Source organism: Glycine max, chromosome 3 (assembly GCF_000004515.6).
Source record: "Glycine max cultivar Williams 82 chromosome 3, Glycine_max_v4.0, whole genome shotgun sequence".
Taxonomy (NCBI): Eukaryota; Viridiplantae; Streptophyta; class Magnoliopsida; order Fabales; family Fabaceae; genus Glycine; species Glycine max.
Window position 1 is genome coordinate 5,482,375 of NC_016090.4, and position 20,030 is coordinate 5,502,404.

The 20,030-nt window shown below is 33.0% G+C and overlaps 2 protein-coding genes and 1 non-coding gene across 3 annotated transcripts; 2 read left to right on the top strand and 1 right to left on the bottom strand.

Annotated features, from left to right (window-relative positions):
• The first annotated feature begins 213 nt into the window (after positions 1–213).
• On the top strand, positions 214–5,230 carry LOC100803617 (F-box/LRR-repeat protein 3). Its single transcript, XM_003521974.5, has 8 exons — positions 214–1,011; positions 1,984–2,115; positions 2,471–2,575; positions 2,691–3,084; positions 3,159–3,288; positions 3,720–4,014; positions 4,111–4,362; positions 4,718–5,230. Exons 1-8 carry the CDS (start codon positions 244–246, stop codon positions 4,766–4,768), a joined length of 2,127 nt encoding a protein of 708 aa, XP_003522022.2. The 5' UTR covers positions 214–243; the 3' UTR covers positions 4,769–5,230.
• Positions 5,231–9,976: 4,746 nt separating this feature from the next.
• Positions 9,977–10,048, bottom strand: TRNAQ-UUG (transfer RNA glutamine (anticodon UUG)). Its single transcript has one exon. It is a non-coding gene; the product is annotated as a tRNA-Gln (tRNA).
• A 2,813-nt stretch (positions 10,049–12,861) lies between these two features.
• On the top strand, positions 12,862–16,230 carry LOC102666898 (probable WRKY transcription factor 33). The gene is made up of 5 exons (XM_006576402.4): positions 12,862–13,191; positions 13,619–13,795; positions 14,434–14,996; positions 15,119–15,286; positions 15,587–16,230. The coding sequence occupies exons 1-5, from the start codon at positions 12,973–12,975 to the stop codon at positions 15,981–15,983; spliced, it is 1,524 nt and encodes a 507-aa protein (XP_006576465.1). The 5' UTR covers positions 12,862–12,972; the 3' UTR covers positions 15,984–16,230.
• The last annotated feature ends 3,800 nt before the right edge of the window (positions 16,231–20,030 follow it).

Genomic DNA, 20,030 nt, shown 5'->3' on the forward strand with positions numbered 1-20,030 from the left:
ACAAAAACCTTGATACAAGTCTTATCCTTACTTATTTAAAACATGCTTATAATTTTTCAAAACCATGATATTCCACTGTGATGATTCTCTACCCCTGACCTAACTTGTGTAATTTTGAAGACAAAGAGGGGCAATTTTGTCCTTCGAGAAAGGGATACGAACAGTACAAAGAATACAAGAGTGGCATTTTGGTCCCGTGCACTCTCCTCCTCCTCGTCTTCCTCACTCATTCAATATTAATAAATGTCTCGCATTTATTCCTCAAACATAGAAACCAAACAAACAAACCCTTCCCTTCTCTCCCCACAGTTATTCATCATTAACCTCCAAAACGACCAACCAAACGCAAAACGCAGAACCATGAAGAAGCAGAAGCTCTCCGAGCCTCAAAACGACACCACCAACCCCTTCGAGGTTCTCTCCGAGGAGCTAATGTTCGTCATCCTCGACTTCCTCCAAACGACGTCGTTGGACAAAAAATCTTTCTCGCTCACGTGTAAGTTGTTTTACTCCGTCGAGGCCAAGCACCGTCGTTTGCTTCGCCCGCTACGTGCGGAACACCTGCCCGCGCTCGCTGCCCGCTACCCGAACGTAACGGAATTGGATCTTTCCTTGTGTCCGCGCGTGGGCGACGGCGCGCTGGGGCTCGTCGCTGGCGCGTACGCGGCGACGCTGCGGCGAATGGACCTGTCGCGGTCGCGGCGGTTCACGGCGACCGGGCTGCTAAGCCTCGGCGCACGGTGCGAGCACCTGGTGGAGCTGGACTTGTCGAACGCGACGGAGCTGAGGGACGCCGGCGTCGCCGCGGTGGCGCGTGCGCGGAACTTGCGGAAGCTGTGGCTGGCGAGGTGCAAGATGGTGACGGATATGGGGATTGGGTGTATTGCGGTGGGGTGCAGGAAGCTGAGGCTGCTTTGCTTGAAGTGGTGTGTGGGAATTGGGGATTTGGGTGTGGATTTGGTTGCGATTAAGTGTAAGGAGCTCACAACATTGGATCTCTCTTATTTGCCTGTGAGTTTTTTTTTCTCTCTCTTTCTTTTTCTGTTGTTCATTATTCGTTGATTGAACCTGGTTATGGATTATTGGTGGATAGTTGGTGATGTTTTCTGTGTTTGGTTTAATTGATTGGATTAGCTTATTTTTAGTAAGTAATTATAAGGTTTCATTATTACTTTTTTTTTTATCTCAATATCTGCATTTAAACGTTCTCGATTATTCTCACTCATGTGAACCCTGCGGGGCTTTACATGGCTCACCCTTTGGGTCATATCTTCATGATGTTAGTCCTTGTAATGTTTTGATCCCTATACATACACTCTTTACTTCATTTAGTCCCTGCCGTCCGAGTTTAGATACATATTTAGTTATATTTAATATTTCCAAATTAAGAAAGGAGATTAATTTTCATATTGTAAAGATGGGTCTGATTAGGAATCTTAAAAAATAAATGACTTTTTAAGTAATTATTTTAAAAAATCAATGTATTGTTGTTATGAATGATGTCAGTGTATTCTGATTGGATTATTAATAAATGTGTTTCATTTTATTATAATTAGTTGATTAGTTGATATTTGAGAATCTGTTTTGCTCTTCATAGTAATCTTATTTAGCTCGAGTAGGCTGGCTTCTCGTTGAGGATATCTGTGGTCTCTTATTTCTTTTTTTTAAAAAGGCTTTGGTTGTTGCTGGGGAGGGGAATCAGATGTTAGGTTTGTTAATGCTGAAAGGGCCATGAAGTGTTGAATTGGCTCAGTGAGTGGAAATTAGAAAATATAAGTGCTTGAAAGGAAAATATTAGATTGGTGGTTCAGTAATTTTTTGTTTCTCGAACAAGTGGTATTGATGTGTGAAATTATTTGAGTTTTTTATTAAACAGTACTGTTTAGTGGTCTGCTTGATTGTGCTATTTCTTGAATGATTTGTGTATTTGAAATGATCTGGTCGATATAACTAGTGTTGTTGATGTTTTCTTGTGTTGTGCAGATCACGGAGAAATGTCTACCGTCAATCTTCAAATTGCAACATCTTGAAGATTTGGTCCTTGAAGGATGCTTTGGCATTGATGACGACAGCCTTGATGTTGATCTCTTAAAACAAGGGTGCAAGACATTGAAGGTATATGGGGATGGTTAACTTGTTCATTTCTGTTATTTATTTATCAATGACAAAAAAGATAACTTCAGCATAAACTTATTTAAATGACGTACCAGTTTTTTTTCTTATTTAATTTTCTCTCTTTTAATATTAGATGGAGTGTGAACTTGGACAGAAGTTATTGTATTTATTTTTTCTTCCATTTAAGTTCTATCCTATGAAAGACATTTAGTTGGTTAGAATTTCAATGTGTCATTTGCACAGTTAGTCAAAATTATTGATTACATCAATCAATATGTTGTTCATTATTCTTGTCTTCAGAGTGCACTTGCTTTCTTTATTTAACTTATTATTTGACAAATTCTGTCTTCTGCAGAGACTTGATATCTCAGGTTGTCAAAACATAAGTCATGTTGGGTTATCAAAGCTTACAAGCATTTCTGGAGGTTTAGAGAAACTCATTTTAGCAGATGGCTCTCCTGTAATTCCCCTCCCCTCTCTGTTTATCCGTGTATTTTGGTTTTTTTTATTTTTTATTTTTGAACTTAGTGGATGAAGATTTCAATTGTAACTAATTGTTGCATTTGATTGTCCAGGTCACCCTTTCTCTTGCTGATGGTTTGAATAAACTTTCCATGTTGCAATCAATTGTATTAGATGGCTGCCCTGTTACATCTGAAGGATTACGGGCCATTGGAAATTTGTGCATTTCACTTAGGGAGCTTAGTCTAAGCAAATGTTTGGGAGTGACAGATGAGGCACTCTCATTTCTTGTGTCAAAACACAAAGATTTAAGGAAACTTGACATCACATGCTGTCGCAAGATAACTGATGTTTCCATTGCCAGCATTGCAAATTCATGCACAGGTCTAACTTCTCTCAAAATGGAGTCATGTACACTAGTTCCAAGTGAAGCATTTGTCTTGATTGGACAGAAATGCCATTATCTTGAGGAGCTTGACCTAACAGATAATGAAATTGATGATGAAGGTTTGCATCTGTCTCTCTTCTTTGGACACATTAACTACCACATCAGTTGCTATACTTACCTTGTCTTTCTGCAGGTCTTATGTCCATTTCTTCTTGTTCTTGGCTTACCAGCTTGAAAATAGGAATATGCCTGAACATAACTGACAGAGGACTTGCCTATGTTGGCATGCGTTGCTCAAAATTAAAGGAGCTGGATCTATACAGGTTTGTGATTCAAATTCATGACCACTTGTTTTTCTTCTCATAAGATGAATTGTCTATGCATTCTTTTTTTTTTTTTTGCATAAACTAGTTTGGTTATTGAATAAGGTTGAGTTGTCAACTGTCAAGTTTAAAATAAAAAAAAATATGGGATATAATTTTCCTCAGTAGTTGGTATTCATCTATAAACATTTGAAATATTTAATACATGTGGAAGGCATACAAGTCTATCTAACTGGCTTTTAGTTAAATTTCAAAGTAGATTGATGGTTAAACATGTCTAACTACTGTCTCAGACCTACCTCGTATAAAGCATCCCCCCCAAAAAAAATCTCATTACAGATGCAAGTAGAACATGAATATCCTTTGATTGATATTGTCAAATTGAAGTCTTTTTGTTCATAGTCATCAGAGTTTGTTCCCCTTTTTTTCAGGTCTACTGGAGTAGATGATTTGGGCATTTCAGCAATTGCTGGTGGTTGCCCTGGCCTTGAGATGATAAACACATCCTATTGTACTAGCATTACTGACAGGGCACTAATTGCCTTGTCAAAATGTTCAAATTTGGAGACACTTGAAATTCGAGGATGTCTTCTCGTTACATCCATAGGTCTGGCAGCTATTGCAATGAATTGCAGACAACTAAGTCGTCTAGACATAAAAAAGTGTTACAACATTGATGACAGTGGGATGATTGCTCTGGCTCATTTCTCCCAAAATCTAAGACAGGTATTTTCATCATCTCTCACATTTCTGGGAAACATCAGAGATGCACAAAATCTTTGCTAAGATTCTGATATTATATTGTTTTTGCTTTATTTGCAGATAAATTTGTCATATAGCTCAGTTACAGATGTGGGGCTTCTGTCACTTGCTAATATCAGTTGCCTTCAAAGCTTTACCTTGCTTCACCTGCAAGGCTTGGTTCCAGGAGGACTGGCGGCAGCCTTATTAGCTTGTGGAGGGCTAACAAAAGTGAAGCTCCATCTTTCACTAAGATCTCTGTTACCTGAGCTACTTATCAGACATGTGGAAGCACGTGGCTGTGTATTTGAATGGAGAGATAAAGAGTTTCAGGTATATTTCATGACTGGTTCCTGTCTTAAGATTGAGCAAAATACTAATTGATAATTTTGGAACCAAACCATTTTTTTTTATCTTAAATCATGTATCCTGGCCCTCTAAAGTCTATACACTTCTGCTAATGAGGACCGTAAGAAGTCCTGCTCACATTCTAATTCTAAATGAACAAATTAGTTGTTTAAGACTTTTAATTTAGCTAGGTTGACTTGAAGTCAATAGTTTCTAATAGATGAAGATTATCATACTTACATAAGGTGCTAGAGTTAAGGATCAGTTAAGTGGGATAATGCTGTATGATAATTAATATGTTTTATTTGATTGCTGACATTCTTTTCTGTTTCATGGACAGGCTGAATTGGACCCCAAGTGTTGGAAATTACAGTTGGAAGATGTGATATAATAGGATTTTTCTCAGGTTCTTTGAAGTTTTGATAAAGACAACTCTGCTGCATGGCTCATGAAATTCAATTCGGAAGTCATCATCTTCTCTCTCTTCTCTGTTCACCTAACCTACACTACAAGAAATGAACAAAGCAGCATGAAAAATGCCAGAAGTATTCTGTTTAGTCCATTGGAGGCTACACAGGCATTTGGAATGGAGATTGTTGATCATCCTTCCTTAAGTCTCGCTCGCCTAACTAGGATGAGTTTTGTTTATTCTTTTTTCTTTTTTTTGCTGCAAATAGCAGGATTAGTGAAGTACTTAAAGTGTTACAAACCCCATCTAACGTCTTTCATTTATTTATTTTGGGAGTACAATTGGAAATGTTCAGAGAATGGAGAAGCAGTGGCTATCGAATGTATAAAAACACTAACTTCTGTTCAATCTTTTCTTTTGACAGTGAAAAGCAAGATTAAGTGTCTAAAACTTAGAAACCTGTTTTGTTTATATATGATTAGAGCTGTTCATGGACATCCAGAATAGAAGTTTCAAAATAGTTTTTAGTCTTGTTGACATCTTTTTGTGCCCTTTTGTTAGGTGTCTGATGGGATTCCCTTCCCCAATGTCCCACACCCATATTGGAAACTAACTAGCGGAATGTAACTTAATTACGACTAAAATTATAATTGTATGATAATTATTTGTTGATATACGTTAGATGACAAAGTGACTAACTGAATCAGGACCACTTGAGCCCCTAAAAGGTGTTGACCAAAAACTAAAAACTCCGTGAAAGATTTCCTAAAGTACAAACAATGGCCTTATTAAAAGACCAATCCAACGAACTTACTTGTCTTATATTGGGTTGGCAACATTTTCAACATGTTAAGACATTCGACTACAACTTAAAATTTCTCTTCTAGCCACTTTCAGGAGAAAGAACATCTTTAATAACTCTCTTGCTTTGTGAATAAAAAAACAAGGACAAAAATTAGATGGATTCATCCGGGAGTGTAAAGTAACATTACAATTGAGGTCCCACCAGGTCGCTGGATTCAAAGTCTAGAGTGCACCACTACACCATGGAACCTAGAACGGAAGGGTTCTTTATACCAAAATAACTAATTTAGCTGTTATTCATTTTGCAATGTTAAAAAAAATGCAGCACTTGTTTTTAGTTAACATTGTGTAAAAATGGTACCATAAAAAGGATGGATGATAAAAAATTCAGCACTTGTTTTTTTTTAAAGAAAGTTTAGATGAGTTGAGTTGTAGGACATATCGAAATCAAGATAAACAACACTTATGGATAGATTATTCATCAATAATGTCCTCATATTGATAGCAGAAATCAGACTACTTCCCTATGGGATAGAGTTTGTTCCTTACCAAGTAAACAACCTTTGTTGGTATTCTATGCGTTTGTTACCTTTACACTTTTGAATTTTTTTATTTTAATTATCACCTTTTAGGTTAGATAATTAGAATTGTTATTGGTGTGTAAAATATAAAATATATATTACTTTATTAATCATTCTCAATTTATTCAGAATAATATTAAATATGATTTATTTAAGTCATAATATATTTTAATAAATAGTTTGCTATAATTTACATTGAAAAATACTAAACTATTTAGTAAAACTTAGATTTTACTTGATATTAATTTGATTGGTAAAAAAAAATTATAATATCAAATAACATTAAATTGTTCATCCTATCAAGTTATTATAAGAGTAAATAGTGCATGCACTAATTAATAATATAAAGAATTTTTATACCGTCATTCAATCATTATCAACTGACCAGTAGTCTTATATTTGAATCTTGGGTATGCAATTGTATTGTATATTTGGAAGGAGATGAGGTTTGTCGCCCATAATGATTACCCAATTTGAACAAGATTATTTTCAATGGAAAATACCAAAAAATATCGATGGAGTTATCATGTATAATAAATTTATCAACTTTGATAATAACTACCTTAAAATTCATATAAAAAAATATGATTAGCTCATTGCGTAAGCTTTTTTTTTTAAACTAATAGTATATAGAAACTAAATTCATTACAAATTAAAATTATTTTATACCTTTCAATATTTGAAGGACTTATATTACAAATATTTAGAAGGCAAATGTTGAGTGAATCTTTAAAGGATTAAATTAGTAGTTTATATATATATATATATATATATATGAGAGAGAGAGGATCCACCTACTTTAAGAGTAACTATAAAAGAGATACTCCTCATCCTTATCATTTATTTTCTTGAAATCTAATGATTAAGATTCGTTAACTAACAATCATTAGTTATTGAAAAAATGAATGACGAGCATGAGGAGTAACTATTTTAGAGTTACTCTTTGAGTAAGTGAATCCCTCCTTATATATACTAGCAGAAATACATGCATGTGTGTTCACATTTCTATTGTGTTATTGCATCAAAAATTAATATACTAAAATAATTTCTAATTACAATTTTTGAATTTTGTTCAATGAATGACACACTTCAAATGGAAAAATAAAAACAAACTGAATAGCACAAATAAAAATAAAAATAATTAATTGGTCATAGGAAAATCACAATAATCTTGGCTTTGAAAAAATATTATCCCTTCTCCTTTTTTCATAAATTGCCTCCTTGTTGACAATGGCAATTTCCAAATGACATATCCCATGAAAGACTTGTTAAATTAATTAAAACAATGATTAGTAACAAACAAAGGATATAAAATAGAGAAAAATGCATAAAAATGAGTTGGAATATAAAAACTGAGGATAAATACATAAAGTGATGATAAAGACCAAAGGAGAAAGACCATGAGAGGAAAAAAGTCTTACATACCAAAATTCTTGTCATTAAGGGATGTGTCTTTGATCAAAGTTGTATAAAGAATGGAGAACCCAACAACAATGAAATAATAAGAAGAAAAAAGAACACAAATATGTCTCAAGAGAGAAGAAAAGTGAAAGCAACGACTGAGAGCTTTGAGAAGCGATACAATTATGTTTATAGATAATGTACATAAAAAAGAAAGTGTGCAGTTTTTCATGTTTGAAGTGGTGGGAAATTACAATTGGATAACTTGTTGGTGAGAAAGTGGGTAGAAGTGAGAAAAAAGGATAAAATTGACTACATGAAAGTTAGGGATGGAAATGAGTCAAGCTGTTTGTCAAGGGCCTATGACTTGGCCTATTTAAGGCTTGGCCCAGCTTGGCTTGGTTATCATAAAGGTCAAGCTCAAGCTTTTTCAAAAGTTTTTTTAGATAAAAAGGCCAAAGTCAAACTATAAATGCCAAGCTCAAGCTTTTTAAAAAACATTTTTAGATAAAAAGACCAAAGTCAAACTATAAAAAAAGTTTGTTAAGCTTGACAAGTTGGCTTGTTTAAGTAATGATAATAATAATAATAATAACAACTATTATCTATACCATTTTTATGGCATTATGAATGATAGGATGAAGTGATATAAAGTTCTTAGAGAGTTCACTTGCATGTGAAAAATTTTCAAAAAGAAAAAGACTAAGTTAAAAGGATAATGCAACAAGATTAATATTTTCAAAGAAAAGAATGTTTTGTAAAGACATTTTCAGACAATTTAATATTTTTATTTGGCTATATTAGTATAAATCATCTCTAATTCATATATTTTTTTAATATTATGTTCTTTTTTTTCATTTTCTTTTGATATATTTTATGTTTAAATAATTTGAATTCGATCAATATGATTTCGTTTATCAATTATTTTGGATTTGTACATTACTTATACGAAATTTTATAAGTTTCTTTTTTTAGTTAGTATTTTACTAGGTTTTAAAATAATTAATTGGTTAAAGACGTCTTTAAGCATACTTTTAAATAGACTTGTAGGCCAAGTTAGACTTTTATGTAAGCCCGAGCCAAACCTTTAAAAAAAGTCTATGACAAGTAATGAGCCAAGCTCAAACTTTGCGTATTCAACTCAAGCCGAGCTCAAACCGGCTTGACTCATTTCCACCCTAATAAAAGTGGAGATCACATCAAAGATTTTTTTATATTCTATTTTTATTTTAAACATGCAAAAACATTTGATGATAAAATAAATAAATAAAAATGAAAACTAAAAAACGATTATAATAATCTATATCATCTTTTATATATATATATATATATATATATATATATATATATATATATATATATATATATATATATAATATGGCAGATGCACTCTTATTTAAGGGAGTGCACATCATTTTTTAAAAAGTTACATATAAATATTTTAAATGTGCATATTTTATTCACTCTAATTTTATATATTTAAAACTCATCTCTATTTTCTTCCTTTGTTTCATGATAATAATTATTAGTTATTTTTTAAAAATAAATTATCCCTCGACATAAGGTCCTAGATCCACCAAAATATATATATATATATATATATATATATATATATATATATATATATATATATATATATATATATATATATATATATATATTTCATGGATCCATCACTTAAACAAGAATTAGCCATTTGAGACAATAAACAAGAATTGAAGCGTCAACTTTCAAGAGTCGATCACTGTTTACAGAGAGCAAGGTGAAGGTATTATCAAAATTGAAGAGAATAAAAAATATCCATCATTCAACTTTCGCATGGCATTGGCTACATGGTATTTTTATAGAGTAATGCTATATTACACCAAAAGTTCCTGCACGAAATCACATGAATTTCAAATAGATCAATGAGAACATGTATAACCATTCAAAGGGAGAGAGATAATAAAGTATATATATTCGTCAACAAAATAATAATATACAACTGTTGGTAGCTTTCGTCTAGAATATTTTCATATTATTGAGCAATTTCCATTTTGATATTATAAGTGACGAGTCAACAATTGAATGTAACTTAAACACCACTGAAATTATAACTGTATGATAATCAGTTAATTAGTAGGTAAAATGCTTTTGATAACAATCATTGGACCATTCTCTGTGCGCTAGTCAGATAAGTTTCTAATTAAATGATGGATCCAAGAAAAAACTCACAAGACCAGTCAAAAGATTATGCTGAGACCAGTTCAAGTGTCCAACTATATCTTCTTTTTCTTTTTTTGAAGGGAACTATAACTTGTTTATAGCTTCTCTTTAAGTGAATTTTAACCAGTTTTAGAAGTATAAGAAGATGTTTATGATAATGACTATATTAAAAAGTAAAAACTGAAGAGGAACATAATCAAGGTCCTACCTGGATTCGAATCCAGGTTGCTGGATTCAAAGTCCAAAGTGCTAACCACTACACCATAGAACCAAGCACGGACATCAATTTTTATCCAAAATTTTTAATTGTTTTTACTCATTTTGCCATGTAGAGAAAAAAAAAAGAAAAAAATTATTTATTTATTTATTTATTAACAAATCGTGAAAATTTTGAGTAATACACGGATAATTGGTGAAAGTATTTTGTACTGTCAATGAAAAATTATTTTGAATGATAAATATATTGATTTTTACTATAATTATTTTAAAATTCGCTAACAATGATTGTGATTGGTTGCAAATGTATTTTTTTTTATATTTAAAATATATACTATACAATACATTATCATTAAACTAAAAAAGTTTAACAAAGAAGGATGGGTTGTATTAAAAATAAAAATTTATGCCTAAAAATTGTATGTGTTTGTTAAACAAACACTTTAAAAAAACTTTTAATCAAATAAGTAATTCTCTCAAATAACATTAAACAAGATTCTATGTATATTTTTATTTCAGTTTATTTAAAAATTCTATAAATAAAAATAAAATATAAAATATTGGAAATACAAAAGGTCAAGAAACATATAAATAAACTAAATTAAGTAATAAATTTAAAGAATTTAAAATTTAATGAAAATTCCATGTGAGAATATTATAAAAAATATTTAGTATTGTATGTATATACAGATATTTTCGTCATTCCATTATGATAATTTATTAATTACTATTAAGTTTTTGTTTCTGTTTATTTTAAAATCCTATAATAATTTTAATAATATTAAAAAATAATTTGAAAGATTGAAAATATAAAGTCAAGAAACATATAAATATACTAAATTAAATAATTTTGAAAAAATTAAGAAAGATGCCATATCACAATTTTAATAAAGTAATAATTTTCATGATTTCATAATGATAATTTATTAATTACTATTATTGTACTTGTATTTCTGTATATTTAGAAATTATATAAATAACTTTCAAAATAAAAATAAAAAGTTAAAAATATTGACAATAAAAAGGTCAAGAGTTATATAAATTATCTGATTAAATTAAGTAATATATTAAATGGTTTAAAAAAGTAAGAAAAATGCCATGTGATATATTTAATAAAAAATATTTATTATTTCATTAGGATAATTATTAATTATTATTATTATACTTTATAATTATTAATTATTATTATTATTATACTTTTATTTCTGTTTATTTAAAAATGCAATAAATAACTATAAAGGTATAAAAGGACTAAAGTTAAGAATTAGATATACAAAAATTCTATGTGACAATTTTAATAAAAAAAGTATTAAGTATTATTTATATATGTTTTTTCATCATCTCATAATGATATTAATTATTATTATACTTTCATTTCTTTTTATTTGCAATATCTATAATTGAACTAAATTTAAAAGTTTTAAAATAAAAAAAGTCAAGAAACATATTTAAATGGATTAAATTAAGTAATAAGTTAAAAGAATTTAAAAAATTAAGAAAAACGGCATGTGAAAATTTTAATAAAGAAAATCTTTAGTATTTAGATATTCTCATATTTTGTAAGGATAATTTATTAATTATTACTATAATTTTATTTTTTTATTTAAAAACTCTATAAGTAAATATAAAGGTATAATTATGATTATTAACATTATTATTTTTTCTCTTTCAAATACTGGCTTTAATTATTTTTTATATTAGTTTTTAATATTAAATTTCAGTCACTTTTACTCTCAAATTTCTAATTCTTTTCATAATTTTTTCAAAAAAATATTATTTTTATCTAAATGTAAACTACTTATGTTTTTCTACTCTATTTTGAATTAATTAGACATCTTTCTTTTAAAATTCTAAAGTTTTATTTTATTTATATTTAAAATTAAAAAAAAATCTATATAAGACGCGAAATATTTACCAGCCATGCTCTTACGTTGATCTTTCAATGCTAACAACCTAGGCAGTCAAAAGATGAAATTCTTTAGTACACAATTTTGGGTATAGATTATCTTCTGAAGTAACATTCTATATTTCTTTAGTACACAATTTTGGGTATATCATCATAATAAATTTTTATTTTAAAACTGAGATTTCAAAAAATAAACGGTGACTTGTATCACTTGACATAATCATCAATTTTTTTTATCTTTCCTTTTCACTTGAGAGGATCTATTCTTGCTCAATTTTTGGTTTTAATATTTAAATACATCATTAAAAGTGTATCTTTCCAAAAAAAAATACAATTTACATTATTATTATTATTATTCATTTTAACAACATTTTTACCTAATAACTTAAAAGCAAAGTAAGATTAATTGATGAATTTATTTAATAATTAAAAAATCCAAAAAAAAACCGTGTTTTGCTGAGTCTCAAATTTCTATCGAGAAAACGATGCCACGTAATGAGACAGATGGCTGAAGTTAACGCCACAACTTCCTTCCATCAGGATTTCCCGCGGTCGACTTTTCCACGCATTAACCTCATCAACAAACCACAATCCTTCGATGAAAATCCAACGACTCGTATCTGATTTCATGAATTAAACTTAAAAAATACACATTTAAATACCAATCATTGGATCTTTATTTAACGGTCTCGATCCATTGATTGCATAGATGTGCAAAAAGTGTGACCGTAGTTTCTAATTTGTTCAGCCGCCTCTGTCTCATGTTTTGGACTATAGTGCTAATGTGTTAATGCAATAATAATAATAATGATCATAAGGGTAGCCTAGTCAAGTCAAACCCACAACCCTTGACCCATTTTTGTTGTGCATTTTTCCACGGTCAAAGGTCAACCTTTCCCTACTCAGTCATAACTCAGTAGTAGAAGTTTCCAAAGACATGGGCTGTGCATGCCTCTTATCATACATAAAATGCTCCATTCCTTCTCTCTTCTCTCCTCAATTTCAAACCCAACAAAACAACAACACCAACACCAACACCAACCTTTTTCATACCTTAATTCTTGAGTTTGAGCATGTCTTTCAGTTTCACTGACCTTCTTTCTACTAACAACAACAATAGCTTGAACATGGATGATGATCCCTTTGGACTTGAATTTGCTAATAATTTCAAGTCAGCTTCACTGCCTCTCTCTCCTTCTTCAATCTACCCTTCTTCTTATGCTGAGTTCCCTCCTGGTTTTGTCCCAACTTCACAGTCATTGAATTCACACCACTTTTTTTCTTCTCAAATTGTAAGTTACAACCAATTATTATCATCATTAACATCACAATTGTTATACTCAGATGAGGAGTTTTGTCGTGTATAGGTAGCCTTACTAACTATCTGTAACAGAATTGCCTCTGGTAGAAAATATCTGTAGTCTCGTACCGAATTAATTATAACTAATGTTGTTATTGGTTGTTTGCAACTCCAATGTCATGTTTTTGGTGATAACTAATTGTGGGTCATTCTTGTTTTACATGTTGGTTTAGGACTTTAGGTGGTGTTTTGCAATTTCAATGTCATGTTTTTGGTGATAACTAATTGTGGGGCATTCTTGTTTTATACTATGTTGTTTTAGGACTTTAGGTGGTCTTTTGCATTTCCAATGTTAAGTTTTTTTTTCGTGAAAAGTGAAAACTAATTGTGGGGTTTTCTTGTTTCATGTGTTGGTTTAGGTTCCTGCATCTTACACAACTGAGCAATCTTCTAGCATGAGCTACAACATGAGAAACACTTCAACTGAGGGTCAACAAGGAAACAAGGAGGAAGAGAGAAACTACTCTGACCTCTCTTTCCTAACAAAAACAAACCACGTGCCTCTCTTTCAATCTTCCACAACCATGTTTCAAGTGGTATGTTGCATTTTCTCTGCTGATAAATTTAACTTTAAAGCACATGTTTTCAGGGTGTATTTATTTATTTGATCATTAAGGGGTGCGAGAACGTTTCCTGTTCAATCTGTTTATCTTGACTTGCTTGGACTAGTTTGTTTTATTAGCATCTGCTATTTGTCAATTGTGTCATTTTCTTTCACTTCTTTACATTAATTAATTTTGTATTTGGTCGGCACAAGCATGTTTGAACAATTTAAAACTTGTCTGTTGAATTCCAAGTTGACAGAACCAAACTTAAAAGTATTTCCATGCATGCTTTCTGAAATTCTTAACTACTTTCGAAAATAGATATATCTCTTATTTTGTGCCAATTGATATAAATCTTGTAGGTCATTGCTGTGTGCTTAATAAAACGTTTTTGAAGTAGACATGCTCAATATTAAATGGCATTGAACTTACTTAACAAACACATAAGAATTTATCAGTATGTTTCCAACAGGTTTTCAGTCTTGAAAATTTGTTAACTTCCTTGTAATGGTTATCAAACTACATAGTCACGATAAACAAGTCGTGACTTATTGATGTTTTGGAATGGAATATGCTAATCTTGGCACTTAATTTATCTATTTTTAATTTTTGTTCCATTTGAACACCAGGAGCCACTAAAGAAACAGGACACAATGATATCCAGTGAAGCTGCAAAGCAAACAGATTTCTCATCTGAGAGGACAGAAACAAAACCTGAATATCCATCTACTCAGGGCTTCTCAGCAGCATTAGCCTCAATCAAACCTGAAATACAAAGCAATTCTGCTCCTGGTTCTGTTCATTTTAACTCCACTTATGCTCCTAAGTCTATTAGGGAACAAAAGAGATCAGAAGATGGTTACAATTGGAGGAAGTATGGAGAGAAACAAGTGAAAGGAAGCGAAAATCCGCGTAGTTATTACAAGTGCACGCACCCGAGTTGTCCAACAAAGAAGAAAGTTGAGAGGTCTTTGGAGGGACATATCACTGAAATAGTATACAAGGGAAGCCACAATCATCCCAAGCCACTTGGTAGAAAAAATGGTTCTCAATCAATTCATCAAACTTCTTCGTCCTGCACTAACTCAGGGATTTCTGATCAATCTGTGGGAGAGGAAGATCTTGAGCAAACATCACAGACTAGTTATTCTGGAGGGGGTGATGATGACCTTGGAAATGAGGCCAAAAGATGGTAAGATCAGCAAAAATGACACTATATCACTCTAATGACCTGATTTGTATTGTTAAAATGAAACTACTTGGTGAACTTGATTTTAGTGTGACTAATTATAATTATCATTCTCATTATTGCAGGAAGGGGGAGAATGAAAATGATGGCCATTCCTATTCTTCTGCTGGGAGTAGAACTGTTAAGGAACCTAGAGTTGTAGTTCAAACCACAAGTGAAATTGACATACTTGATGATGGATATAGGTGGAGGAAATATGGACAGAAAGTAGTTAAAGGAAATCCAAACCCAAGGTATTTCCATCTTTTAGATTTTAATAGAAGAGTTTAACTGTGATGTACTATTGGACTAGTGTAAAAAAAGTCGACTGTAAATCAATCAAAAATTTGTGGACTTTTAAGTTAGTTATTACAAAAATCAACAAACCCAACACGATTTGTAATTGGATGATAGTATAAAAAAGCATTTATACTATTCATTCATTTCAATTAAACTCTTAATAGAATTGATTAGTCGTATGGTTTTAAGTGTTAAAATTTCTATTATTACCAACCACTTAAGGCCATGAATTAAACAACATATTCTTTCTGCAGGAGTTACTACAAATGTGTAGCCCCAGGTTGTCCAGTGAGAAAACATGTTGAGAGAGCTGCACATGATATGAAAGCTGTGATTACAACTTATGAAGGGAAACATATCCATGATGTACCTTTAGGACGAGGAAACTCAAGCTATAGCATGAACAGAACTTCTCTAAACAACAACACCAACACCAGCACCAGCAATGTAACAGCTCCTGCCCCTATTAGGCCCTCAGCAGTGACTAATTATTCTAACTCAGCAAGTTTCACAAACTCACTTCATGACACAAAGCCACCAACATCTGCAAGCCAAGAACCTTTTCCAATGGACGTGTTGCTGAGCCCCGGAAGTATCGGATTTGCGGCTAATGACCTGTTCCTTCAGTCTTTTTTGTCAAAGAACTTTTAAATTTGGAAACAGAAGAACACTAGAACGTTACACATAAAAATATCACTGATATGTTTATGTATAGAATATAGGAATAAGAAAATCATGAGCTTCTACTAACTTTGGTGTACTAAGGTTAGAGACTAGAACTACAACTTTCTAAAGCTAGACAAGAGTTAGGCCTAGTTTAAACTTCCAATTTAGTGATAGGAGAGACAGAAAACGTGTTGACCTTGAATTCTATTATTCTTTTGTTGCTTTTGTTCAATTGCTTTCTAAGATTAATTCTAGTTGTTGGAAATTTCTACTTTGGTATACAAATGTCTACTCTTACTAGTTATGGTTACTTTGGGTTGTGTTGTTGACTATAAATTTTTCAATCAAAGTCCTTGTTTGTTCAAATTATGAAATAGTCAGCGACTTCTGATTTAATCAGGAAAATATTCATGCTGCTGAGAAATTTGTCTAACTCTAGAAGAAATGGTAAACTTATACTTTCTCACACTATTTTATTAACAAATCTTTTTACTATTAGATGGACCTCACATAAGTCCTACTAAACAATAAATGAAAACAATTGAATAAGAAATGAAACTTTCAGTGGACTTCCATTGATTTTTCTCTAACAAAGTATATTAATGTGATGTTAGCATTTATTATAGTAATAATTCATATTATTATTTAATAAAAAGAATCTAGTTCCAATGTTGGATTCTTTCAATCGCTCTGTTTATTTGCGTGTTCATCACTGTATTATTTTCTACTAATTTTGTCATTAAAGGGAAAAGCATTATACTTCCTTATTCCATTTCAAAACTATAGATGTTTAAGGCTAGTGTACACTCATTAAAAAATATTAATTGATATATTTTTAGACTAAAATTCATTTCTAATTTTTGTTTCTTTTTTAATCACCGCCAAATATTACCAAACACGTGAATTAATTGACTTGCGTTGTTCCAATTTAACTAGTCTTGAATTAAAATTGTAAGTATTCAACTATTGAAGGAAAAACTTTGGACGAAGAACAGTACAACCTATAATAATTCTATCTGATTTAAACAAAATTCTTTCTAATAAAAAAAACATGTAATCTATTAAAAAAATCACTTGCCAAATTCCACATTAAAGAAAAAGTATAACACCATTAACACAGTATTAAATAGCACAAAAAAGTTGTATTTTAATATGAAATTGGTATAATCTCATGTCTTATTGCAACACGTGCACATACTTAAAAGGGAAGGGTGGTTATCATTTGTTAATTTCTCACACAAATCTACCAATAAAATGGAAGTTGAAACTCGATAGGTGTTATCAACTGGTACCAAGTATCCTAGAATTCGAGGTCTAGGGCCTCCAGAACAACAAGGAAGAAAGGAAGGTTTGTATTATTTCTGCTTGAATTCATTGTATTACATTCATGTTCTATTTATAGATGCTCTATGATCATTCTAGAGAATGTAATTCTAACAGATTTTGGCTTTTTGTGCCTTGGAGGAATTTGAAATAAAAACAAGAAAATATGCAAAATGGGTGCTCTGCGTGGATCGAATTTGCATTGAGGCCAGAGGACAGCTTCTCTAACGGTAATCTTCTAGAATCTCTGCTGACTTGGCTGCGTACCTCATCCTCATTTTGCTATGTAATCTTCCAAATATTTTGGTCTGATAATTCTCCTTTTTGCCCCTACTTCTTCTTCTTTAGTTGACTGTGTTTCTGGTGCTAGTTCAGAGTTCATAGCAGTTCCGCCTACTTCCAAAACAACCTTGTCCTCAAGGTTGTAGTCCCTCTTAAGAATTTCCCATTTTTCCCATGAAGTATCTTCAGGTGGTAGCCCAGCCCACTGAACGAGAACAAGCAGTTGTCTTCCAATTGGTGTGTTTTCTCACTTAGTGTCGAGAATCACGAGGGGATTTATAAGGGGTTCATTATCTTCTGCAGTGGCCGGTAAATCAAGGGGGCCTTCTATGGTGGACGAGTTAAAAGGCTTGAGTAAAGAACAGTGAAACACCGGGTGAATTCTGGAGCTTGATGGCAAATTCAGCTGATAAGCTACACTTCCAATTTTCTTAACAATTTGAAACGGTCCATAATACCTTTTTGCAAGTTTTGAATATGTCTCCCCTGTAACCGATGTTTGTCGGCGTGGTCTTAATTTAACTAACAAAACATCTCATTCTTCATAGCTGACATCTCGGCGTTGCTTATCCGCTATCTCTTTCATCTTTTGTTGAGCCTTGGTCAACTTTTTTATTAGACTTGCATTCAATGTTTCTCGATTGGTCAACCATTCGTCCACGACTTGAATATTCGAACTTCCTGTGATATACTGTGGTAAACTTGGGGGTTGCTTGTCATAAGTAACTTCGTACGGTGTCTTCCCTGTGGCAGAATGGACTGAAGTATTATAAGACCATTCTGCCCAAACTAGAAAGCGCCCCCATGTAGCTGGGTTCTGGTGTACGAAGGCTCGAAGATACTGTTCGACAATCCTGTTCATGGCCTCTGTTTGGCCATCGGATTGTGGGTGGTAAGCTGAGCTCATTCCGAGCTTGGTTCCACTCATCTTGAACAGCTCCTGCCAAAACCGACTTAAGAATAAAAGGTCTCTATCAGATACTAGGATGTGAGGCATACCATGGAGTTTACCGGAAAGTTCCATGAATAGCTGCGCGACACTGAATGCGATGAGATGTGAAGGTAAAGGTCCCAGATGGATTCCTTTCGAGAAATGGTCAACAATCACTAATATGACCGAATTCCCGCGATAAGGGGGCAGTCCTGAGATAAAATCCAGGGAGAGATCCTCTCATGGCCTTGCCGGAACCGGAAGTGGGCAGAGAAGCCCCGGTGGGTGACGATGATCTGCCTTAATCTGCTGGCAAGTGATGCAGTTGGTTATGTACCTCTGAATGTCTTCCTTCATTGAAGCCTAGATGAAATTTTCACGAACACGCGCCATTGTCTTCATGATTCCCATATGGCCCCCTGTGGGGGTGGAGTGAAATTCTGCAAGGATTGTAGGAAGTAAAGGAAGGTTCCACGGTAACCAAATGCGTCCTTGATGAAGAATGAATTCATCCTTAATGATGAACTCAGAAGGCGTCTCTTTCTCTTCTTGAATTTGCTTCTTTTTGGCCTGAAATGCATCGTTGGTGAGTAGCTCCCTTTTGAGTTCTTGCAAAAAAATGCAATTAGGGATGGTTAGCATAAAAATTTGGCTTTAGGTTGTGTCTAGTGGGTTTGGAGGGGGCTCAGGGAGGCGTGAGAGAGTGTCTGCTGCAGAATTGTGTTTGCCGGCACGATAATGGATGGTATAATCGTATCCCATTAATCGTGCCAGATACACTTACTGTTCTGGCGTTTGAACCGCTTGTGCCATGAGTTCTTTTAAACTTCTGTGATCTGTGATGATGCTAAAATGATGACCCAGCAAATATTGTCTCCATTTTTTGACCTCGGCCGTGATCGCGGCGAGCTCCCGGACATACGCGGAGGCTCTGAGGAGCTTTGAACATAAGGGTTTGCTAAAAAAGGCCAAAGGGTGGTGGTGCTGTGAAAGAATTGCTCCCATTCCAGCCCCAGAAGCATCAATTTCAATTATAAATGGCGCGGAAAAATCTGGAAGAGCTAGAACAGGGGCTTTGCATAAAGCTTCCTTGAGTCTGTTAAATGCATCGTCAGCCTCTGGCGTCCACCCAAACTGATCCTTAGCCAATAATGCGGTGAGAGGGGCAGCTAGTGTTGCGTATCCCTTAATGAAGCGCCTATAGAATCCCAATAATCCAAGAAATCCACGTAAGTGTCTTACTGACTGTGGTGGGGGCCATTGTTGCACCGCAAGGACCTTCTCAGGAACTGGTTCAATGCCACGTGCGGAGACCACGTCTCCTAAGTACTCAACTTGTTGAGTTGCAAAGGAGCACTTTGACTTTTTAAGGACGAAGTCGTTATCGGATAATATTTGAAAGGTACTGCGCAGGTGTTCCAGATGATCATGGAAGGTCTTACTATAGACCAATATATCGTCAAAGAAGACGATGAGGAATTTCCGTAGGTAAGGTC